Raw genomic sequence first — 9,955 nt, 5'->3', positions numbered from 1 at the left:
CCCACCCGCTGCACCAGGTGGGCTTGTGGCGGGGCTGTTCCCTTTGTCCAGCCCTGGCCCTCTTCCCGGGCGATCCGGAGGGTTGCCCCAGGGCCATATCTGCGGGGAGGCGGGGGAAGGATTAATTAGAGCCGAGAGTGGTCCACCCTGTAGCTAGCTGCCTCTTCGGTGCGGAGTGAATAGTTTCAGCAGAGGAAGTCTCATCTCTCTGGCGCCCCTCCCAGGTCGGCGCTGTCCACCTCTAAAGGAGCAGAAGCCCTGAGGGCGAAGGAGTTTCCGTCCTCACCCGCTCCAGGTCACGGCAGATGGGACCCTTTCTTTGCCGGTCCCCACCGCGGGTCTGGGATGGGGCGCCGTGGAGCCGCGCGCGCTCGCTCCAGGCCGCTGCTCCCCACCATCCGGAGGCACGGCATCCTTGCCAGGTGTGGCCAAGGAGAGTCGCGGAGCTGTCCCCGGGCGCCACGACTCGAGACCCCAGCCCGCCGCGGCCCACGGGAAAGCCCGGGAAAAGCCTGGCAGGAGCAGGGAAAGGGCAGGGCTCCGAGGGGCGCTCACACGGCGACAGGCCGAGGGGCACAGCCGCCTCGGCGGCGCCAACCCCCTCCCCACCCACGCGGCCACCCCCTCTCCTTCGAGATCCGCCCACCGCAGGGGCCGCGGCCCGGCGAGGGTTAAGGGGGGCGGGGCGCTGGGTGGCCCCGCCTCCGCCGCCGCGCCGGGTCCGAGCGCGCACGGGGCGCGGGGGCGGGTCGGAGCGGGCGGCGGCGGAGGGCGCGGCGAGCCGGGCGAGCGCGGGGAGCGGCGGTGCGGCCGGCGCGACCCACTGCCCGCGCCCGTGCGCCCCGCCGCCGCCCGGCCCAGCCGCAGGATGCGCGCTCCACTGTTGCTGCTGCTGCTGGCCGCCTGCGCGCCGCCGCCCTGCGCCGCGGCCGCCCCGACGCCGCCGGGCTGGGAGCCGTCGGCCGACGCGCCCTGGTGCCCCTACAAGGTGCTGCCCGAGGGCCCCGAGGCGGGCGGCGGGCGCCTGTGCTTTCGCAGCCCGGCGCGCGGCTTCCGCTGCCAGGCGCCCGGCTGCGCGGCGCACGCCTCGGCCGGTCGCTCGCTGCGCGCCAACGTCCTGCGCAACCGCAGCGTGCTGCTGCAGTGGCGCCTGGCGCCGGCCGAGGCGCACCGCGTGCGCGCCTTCGCGCTCAACTGCTCGTGGCGCGGCGCCTACACGCGCTTCCCGTGCGAGCGCGTGCTGCTCGGCGCCTCCTGCCGCGACTACCTGCTGCCCGACGTGCACGACGGCGTGCGCTACCGCCTCTGCCTGCAGTCGCTGCCGCTGCGCGCCGAGCCCGCCGTCGCCCCGGAGCCCGCCGCGTCCGCCGAGTGCGTGGAGTTCGCCGCCGAGCCGGCCGGCATGCGGGAGATCGTTGTGGCCATGACGGCGGTGGGCGGCTCCATCTGCGTCATGCTCGTGGTCATCTGCCTGCTCGTGGCCTACATCACGGAGAACCTCATGCACCCGGCCTTCGGGCGCCCGGGCCTGCGCAGGCAGCCCTGAAGCGCGAGGCGCCCGCCAGCCCGGGGCTCTGCCTGCCCGACTAGGGTGCGGGAGGCCCCAGGCCCTTGGCCCGCTCTCCCCTCCCCGCTCCTGCTCCCTCCTTAGGATCTCCACGCAGGGCTTGCTGGAGATAGATGGGGGCACCGGCCGGCCCTTCCCAGGGCCTTGGAATCACCGCACGACCTTTCCAGCTGAGCAGCCGCCTCTGAAACTCCAGCTCAGGACTGGCCCTTGGGCCTGAGCGGAGATGCCAGCCACGTGCAGGGCTCTCCCCTCTCTCCAGAGCCCTTGGGGGGGACCGTCAGAACACAGAGACCCTTCTTGCAAGAGCCATTGGCACCCCCGGGCCGTCACCCTGCGCCTCCAGCCTGTGCCGAGTTGGAAAAAACTAGGCTGTCGTCATGGCTTGGTCACTGTGTGCTTTGCCAACTCAAGGGGGCCACTTGGAGCCTGTCCTCTCCCCGCCCCACCCCAATGGGCTTAGGTAGCTTCGTGCCTTAGTATCTCGGGCCCACTGCGGGAGCCCGCCACCCTTCCAGTGCTGTCCAAGAGGGTCTGTGGCCCCGAGACTGGCAGCTTGTGCGTGCTTCTGGCCAGAGCCCCCCTGGGGACCCTCCCTTCAAGCTTTGCAGGAGCATCCAGTTTGGGTAAGAAGCGTCCTGCGGTGTTTCCCTACGTGGGCATCTGACAAATTGGGAGCCATGACTTAGCTCAGCAGGCAGCCCAGCGTCCAGCTGTTGTTTCCGGGGGTGAGTGTTCCCTGACCTCGGGGGAAGCTGGTAGTTCACCGGGGCTGGGCTCCCTCCCCTCCCCTTCCTTTTGTGTGTCTGGTGAGGACTTTCCATGGTGACTGGGGGCAGGTGGCTGGGAACACGGGGCCTGGTCTGAAAGAGCAGTGCCGTATCCAGAGGGTGAAGGATAGATGCCAACTTGCCCAGCTGGACCTTCCACTGTGATCTGGATCCCAAGCCTCAACCACGGCATGACGGACAGCACCACGCCACCCCATCCCTGAGCCAGTGGCCAGCTGCCCCGGATCTGGCTGGGTGCTGCCCCCTGCCCACCTACCCGCTCGCTGTGGACTGAAGGCCGGCCTTGCCCCTCTCCGGGCAGACCTGAGCGTCTTGGCCGAGGTTCCCTCCTATGCCAGCCACCTGACGATGCTGGGCACTGGGAGGGGCGAAGCATGGCTCGCCCGGCTCTGCGTGAGCCCCTGACTGTGGCTGTCCTGGACCCGGCACATCTGGAGTCGCTGTGGCTAACTCCCCCTCCCCCAGCAGCCACCAGCGACCCTCACACCAGCAGCCTGGCTGGTGCCCCCGCAGCGGCCACTCCCTACCTCTCTGCCCTTGCTCTGCCCGTCCCTGGCGTGGCGCTGGTCAGGCGTGAGCCTGGTGCCAGTGTCTAAATGTCCATCATTCTTAGACCAAAACCACTGTCTTGTGTACTTATTTGGGAGGGGGGGAGAGAAGGGTGAGGGGGAGAGTTGAACCCCTTTTTCCCAGCTCCTCAGGCATCAGCCCAGTGGTTGGCCCTGGACCCTTTGCCAGGTCACGTGGGGTGAGCCCAGGCCGGGAGCACAGGCACCCTGCCCCTGCGGCTTGTGGCAGAGGGACAGGCAGGGTGTCTCCCAGCTGGCCTGTCCGCCTTCAGAGCTTGGACAAGCGTCTTCTCCCGGGCCTGCTCTGTGGGGCCGGGGTGGGGAGCGGCACCTGCTGCAGTTGGAAATAGCCCCGCCTCAGGGATGGCCCGCTTGAGCTGTGACAGGCAGCAGTGAAGCGGCTCCAGAAGGGCCCCCTCCCCGGCCTGGGCCTCCCCGTGCGGTGCTAGAGCTGGGGGGTGGGGGCCAGAGGACGGACCTGGGGCCCCTGTGTGTGGCACACACCGCGTCACCCCCTGCATTCCCTGCTGGGCCTCCCCCACCTGGGCTAGGCCGTCCTTGAGATCCTGGAGCCGGCTGTGACCCTGAGGAGCAAACAGCTGGGGGCGGGCCATGCTCTGGGGAGTGACTCATCCCTCCCCTGCCGCCAAGGGGGCGGAGTGCAGTGAAGTGTCTAGACAGCCAGCGGGAGTGGAAGGGGTTCCAATTCCTGCAGCCTAGCTCCCTGGGGGACCTTTTCCTCCTGCAGCCCTAGGCCACCCGTGACAGGTGCTCAGGTGTCTTCCACAAGGGTGGGGCTGGCAGCCCTGGTTCCAGGCCCTGGTGCCCTGCTGTCCATCCTCTAGCTCCTGTGTGCAGCTGGGTTCACAGCGGGCCACGGTGAAGTTCTTGGAGGCCTGCCCTGGGCCCTTCCCCCAGCCCTGCGCCTGATTTGGGGCCCTGTCTGTGGCCCTGATTGGGCTCCCGCCAGCTAGAGCCACAGGCCTGTCCTACCAGCCGATTCCCGAGGCTGCTCAGCACCGACCCGCAGTCCTCTGCTCCGGAGATGCCTCTTCAAGGGCTCCCTTCAAGGGCTTCTCGGAGGCCCAGTGTCCAGCCCAGCAGGGTCCAGCGGAGGAGTCCTGGCCTGGGAGACGGCATGGAGCTGGGGTCCACGAGGAGCACTTCTGCCTCTGAACCACTGTCACCCCTGAACACTGCTCCTTCCCCAGGTGGCCCTTCCATTCTCCTGGGGGTGCAGGGGACACCCAGGCTCCTCCCCTACTGAGCCCCCAGTCCTCCATCCCCACCACGTCCTGGAGGAGCACCCCCCCGACCCCCCAGGTCGCTCTCTCTCTGACTCGTGGCTGGTGGGTAGACGTGCGGCTTCCCTGTGCCCTGGAGGTGGGGGTCCGGATGCCTTGTTCCTCAGTCAAGACTGATGGTGCCTGAAGGTAACTTCCTTAAGCTTATGATTTTCTGACGTGGAGTAGAAAGAACTGCTCTGATTCTAGAACACTGAAGGGTTGCCTGGGCTGTTGGCCTGGCCCTGCCTTTTAAGAGCCACGCAGCCTTTCAGTGCCTCAGTCTCCTTGTCTGTGAAGTGGAAACAGTCATAGGACCTAACTCAGAGGCGTGTTTGGAGGCTTATGTGAGATCAGCCAGGCGGAGAAGAGTAAGTGGTCCGTGCTTGTTCCTGTCTATGCCACAACTTGATGTGCATCCAGGCCGAGACAACCCCCGCTCCGCCTGCCCACGGCTGCATCCCTAGCCTGACCCTGCTCGGAATCCTGAGGTCCTTGAAATTCCACCGTCAAACACACTCCCTGCTCACTCCCCAAAGCTGACCCACAGCTTGTGTTCCTCGCTCAGCCAGCAGGAGGGATTCACGGTCATTCTGTGGATGCATGCCCAATGCCCTGTGTGGCAGGCTCTGGGGCCCCAGCAGTGACACCAGAGGTAAGATGTCCAGGCCCCTCCCCACGGCCCCCAGGGCAGCTGCTAACTCCCCCGGTCCCCCGGACATTCAGGCCTCCGGCCTCCTAGGAGAAGCTGGTTTCATCAGTGCTGGCTCGTGAGGACCTCACACTCCCAGGGGCCGCTAAGCCGGGGGGTGGGGGCGGACACCCAAACGCGCAAGCAGGATCAGGGGCAATGGAGGAAACATTTCTCCACTGGGGCAGGGCTGTGGGGCTGGCGTTTCCCTGGTGATCTCAGGATTGGGGGTCTGGGCTGTTGGAGCTGGTCTACAGGGACAGCCAGGGAGCTGCTGGAGACCCTGGCCTGGGGGATGGGCAGTTTGGCCACTTCAGCCTGAGTCTAGAGAGTCCTGGGTCCCTGACACCCAGAGCCTCCTCCAGCTGCCTCTCTCTGGGGACTCGAAGCGTGACCCCAGCAAGCGCCGGCCAGGAGGGTAGGAAGCGTCCACATCCCAGGGTGGGGTCAGGCTGCACCTTCTGAAGTCAGGAGCCCAAGGGCCACACACACTACCTCTTTCTTTCAAGGTCCCAGATATCCCCCCTCCTTTAGAGATCTGTTATTTCATTTCTATGCTGTACCGGCTATCTTTTCAAACTTTCATTTTTTCTAATGACCTCAGTAAAATGTTCCCTCCATTTCTGATGCAGGGTGTTCTTTCATAACTTTCATAGTTTTCCTAACTCTGTTTAGCGTATGATGAAATATTCAGTTAAAATGTCTACTTGTTTTTGGGGCATGCCTTTCTGGCTTGTCTTCTCTACCTACAGGGATGTCAGCACGCTTCTTTTCTTTTTTTTCTTATGCAGTCTGGGTGGGAGTCACTCGCTGCTCTGTCTCCTTGGTCACGTGTAACGAAGCTGGGTTTCCCTCGCTCTTAGGTGGGGAGTGGGTGGGCTGGGATAGCGTTCAGAACTTCCCAGCTCTGCTGTTAACCACTGCGTTCATTACGTGGCCTCACACGTCTGGGATCTGCCTTTCCTTCCCCTCCCCAACTTTTATCTGGACTCTCTCCTTCCTTTGTCCCGGGTGTCTCTGTCCTGCTCAGTTTGGATTCCAGTGCGACAAATTCTCCCCATGCCCATTCCCTTCTTCCCTCATAGCAACCACTCCGATGTTGTGCTGCTGATCTTGTTTTTAATTTTTACTCAACACCGTGTCTTTGAGATTTATCCATGTTGCAGAATGCACAAATTTTTAATTGTTTCTGTTCATTGCATGCAATTTCTAGTGTGTGTCCACCACGCTGACTTGTCCTCAGCCCTGAGGGAACACAGGTAGCTGCCATTGCTAATCACAATGTCACCATGAAAACGCTCATCCACACTCCTCAGGGACCCGTGTGAGGATTTCTCTAGGTGAGGGGTAATGGATCTTAGGGGTGTGTGTACCTAACTGCACCAATATTATCAGTTTGTCCTTAACGGCCAAAGCAGTCAACACTCCCACCAGCAGGGCAGATAGGTTTCTACTTCCGCAACTTCTCACAAGTACTGTGTATTGTTCAGTTTTGTAGCCTTTGCCCATCTGTTGGCTGTGTAGCAGTAACTGGATTTGATTTTAATTTGCTTTCTTCTGATCACTGGAGAGGCTGCACACCACTTACTATTCCTGTTAGCCATTTGAATTTCCCTGCGGAATAACTGCTTATTCATAATTTTTGTACATTTTCCCATTGCTGTGGCTTTTTCCTCTTGATTTTCAAGAGGTCCACAAATACTCAGTGCTGTCCAATAGGACTTTCTGAAATTATGAAAATGGTATCTGTGCTGTATTAGTTTCCTGGGGCTGCTGTAACAAAACCACAAACTGGGTGTCTTAGAACAACAGAAATTTATTCTCTCATGGTTCTGGAGGCTGGAGGTCCGAAATCAAGGTGTTGCCAGAGGTGGCTCCTTCCAGAGGCTCTGAGGGAACGTTTCACGCCCGTTTCACGCCTCTCTCCAGTGTCTGGCGTGGCCGGCAATCTTTGGGGCTCCCTGGCTAGTGGACACATCACTCTAATCTCCAGGGACACCCGTCATGGCCTCCTCCTGTCTGTCTGTCTCCTCTGAGCCTCTGTGTCTGAATTTCCGTCTCCTTTCTCTTATAAAGACACCACTCACTGTATTATTGCCCACTCTAATCCATTATAATTTTTAAGTATTTCATTTACTTATGTATTTATTTGGTTGCACCAGGTCTTAGTTGTGGCTCACCAGCTCCTTAGTTGTGGCATGTGAACTCTTAGTTGCGGCATGCATGTGGGATCTAGTTCCCTGACCAGGGACCAAGCCCGGGCCCCCTGCATTGGGAGCACAGAGTCCTAACCACTGCACCACCAGGGAAGTCCCCTAATCCATTCTAATTTAATTTTATTCCATCTGCAAAGACCCCTATTTTCAAATAAGGGCACATCCACAGGTACCAGGGGTTAGGGTATCAACATATTCTTTTGAGGAACACGATTCACAGTAGTCACTAGTCTAGTCAGTAGCTACTAGTCATTGTGGCTATTGAGGACTTGAAATGTGACTAGTGTAACCAAGAAACCACATCTTAAGTTTTAATTAATTTAAACGTAAGTTTAAGTAGCCGTATATATTTAGTGGGGCTGTACTGAACAGCACAGTTCTAGATACATACCTTTGACTATTTATTTTTTAATTAATTAATTTATGGCTGCGCTGGGTCTTCATTGCTGTGCACGGGCTTTCTCTAGTTGCGGCTAGTGGGGGCTACTCTTCATCGTGGTGTGTGGGCTTCTCGTTGCGGTGGCTTCTCTTGCTGCAGAGCACGGGCTCTAGGCACACGGGCTCAGTAGTTGTGGCTCATGGGCTCTAGAGTGCAGGCTCAGTAGTTGTGGCACACGGGCTTAGGTGCTCCGCAGCATATAGGATCTTCCCAGACCAGGACTCGAACCCATGTCCCCTGCACTGGCAGGCGGATTCTTAATCACTGCGCCACCAGGGAAGCCCCCCTTTGACTGTCTAGATGTTGCAAATATTTTCTCCTATACTGTGAAAATTGTTAACAGTGTCCTTTGTTGAAAACAAATACTTAATTTTGATGACATCATCAGACCTATCCTTTTTTTCCTATATGTTGTATGCATTTTTTTTTTTTTTTGGTCTTAAGCAATCCTTGCACATCCAGAGAATACATAAATATTCCCCACGAGAATATTTTTTTCAACTGGCTTTATGACTTTACTTTTCATATTTAATTGTCTAGAGGTCACATTGTATATGGTGTGAGGTAGGGATCCAACTTTTTATATCAGCACACTGAGCCAATTTCCCCAATCCAGTCTGCAGAAACAATCCATCCTTTTCCAGTATGTGGTGGCCCCATATCATACACCACATCCCCACAGGGGCATGGGTCTATTTATGGGCTATTGTATTCTATTGGTCTGTTTGTCTTTTCGTACAGTGGTACCATATTATCTTCATTATTATAACCTTAACATCTGTAGGGTGAGTTTCCACATTGTACTCTCTTTATTTTAAATTTATATGTATATTTTTAAAAAATATTTATTTATTTATTTAGGCTGCACCAGGTCTTAGTTGCAGTATGCAGGATCTTCGTTGTGGCATGCAGGATCTGTTTTTTCAGTTGTGGCATGCAGACCCCTTGGTTGCGACATGCAGGATCTAGTTCCCTGACCAGGGATTGAACCTGGGCCCCCTGCATTGGGAGCACAGAGTCTTACCCACTGGACCACCAGGGAAGTCCCACATTTCACTCCTTTAAAATGGACTTAGTGAGACTTCTGATTCCAGCCAAGATGAAGTAACAGGGACCAGAATTACCCTTTCACCTGAAACAACTAAAAAATCATACAAAATATGTGAAACAACAGTTCCATATGCATTGGCTATAATGCAATGAAGGGCCATGACCTCTGAGAGAAAGGAAAGAAATGAACTGAGTCCTGTGACTGCTCCAGCTTACTGTCTGGAGGATTTTCAGGATGCAGAGCAAGGAGGAGAGACTCAGGCAGAGCCCAGTATTGTCCTGAGTTGAGTGGATGGATCTGGGAGGCCAGGGAGGCCAAGATGGCTGGAGTTTGGGGGGCAGAACACAGAATAAGAAAGAGGATGTGAAGATCTATAGCTTAGGACTGACTAGTGTGTGTGTGAGGGACTCACCAGGCCAAGAAAGGCGCCAACAAACAGGATTAGAGGCAAGACTCCCCAGAGTTCAAGCAGGGCCAGAAGCAGTGTCTCTGACAACCAGCCAGAGTGCAAACCCAGCCCCAGGGCACTGATTACACATGTATCAGCCGCTGGAGGTTGCTCCACAGCTCACTGGTGCTCTGTTTATTTTTTCTCTTTCATTTTGTTTCGCCTTTCTGTTTCATTTATACTTTTTATTTGTATGTCTTCAATTTCACTAACCTTCTCTTCTTCAATGTCTAATCTACCATTAAACCCATCCAGTATAGTTTTCATATCAGATATTCTCGTGCAATGTATAAGAGAGCAAGTTGGTAAATTGTACTTTATCAAACTTAAGAACTTTTGTCCTTCGAAAGACATTGATAAGACAACAAGACAACCTGCAGAGAGAAAATATCTATAAATCACATATCTGGAATATACATACATAAACTTAATAACAACACAATGATAAATGCACAAATGATTTGGACATCTCAGCAAAGAAGACATAGTGATGGCAAATAAGCACCCGAAATTATGCTCCATTTCATTAGTCACTAGGTAAATACACGTTAAAAACACACTGAGATACCATGAGGTACCTCGTCTAAAAATGTCTAAAACTAAAATAAAAAATAAAAAAAAAAAAAGTCTAAAACTGAAAAGACTAATCACATCAAATGCTGGCAAGGATGTGGAGAACCTGGAACACTGCTCATGGGAATGTAAAATAGTGCATCCACGGGACTTCCCTGGCAGTAAGACTCCACGCTTCCAATGCAGGGGGCACAGGTTCAATCCTTGGTCGGGGAACTAAGATCCCACGTGTGGCGTGGCGTGGCCAAGAAAATATGAAGGAAAAAAAAATAGTACATCTGCTTTGTAAACAATTTAGCAGCAGTTTCTTAAAAAGTTAAACGTACA

At 56.3% G+C, this 9,955-nt stretch overlaps 1 protein-coding gene across 1 annotated transcript; it reads left to right on the top strand.

Moving 5' to 3' along the window:
* The first annotated feature begins 868 nt into the window (after nt 1-868).
* On the top strand, nt 869-2,941 carry FNDC10 (fibronectin type III domain containing 10). The gene is made up of 2 exons (XM_068537687.1): nt 869-2,295; nt 2,455-2,941. Exon 1 carries the CDS (start codon nt 869-871, stop codon nt 1,544-1,546), a length of 678 nt encoding a protein of 225 aa, XP_068393788.1. The 3' UTR covers nt 1,547-2,295; nt 2,455-2,941.
* The last annotated feature ends 7,014 nt before the right edge of the window (nt 2,942-9,955 follow it).

This window comes from Eschrichtius robustus, chromosome 3 (genome assembly GCF_028021215.1).
Source record: "Eschrichtius robustus isolate mEscRob2 chromosome 3, mEscRob2.pri, whole genome shotgun sequence".
Lineage (NCBI taxonomy): Eukaryota > Metazoa > Chordata > Mammalia > Artiodactyla > Eschrichtiidae > Eschrichtius > Eschrichtius robustus.
The sequence above is the reverse complement of the archived record's forward strand: the minus strand, read 5'-3'. Positions and strand labels throughout refer to the sequence as shown.

Bases quoted from the DNA above. Each gene is read 5' to 3' on its own strand.
- FNDC10 (XM_068537687.1), top strand. From the start codon at position 869: ATGCGCGCTCCACTGTTGCTGCTGCTGCTGGCCGCCTGCGCGCCGCCG.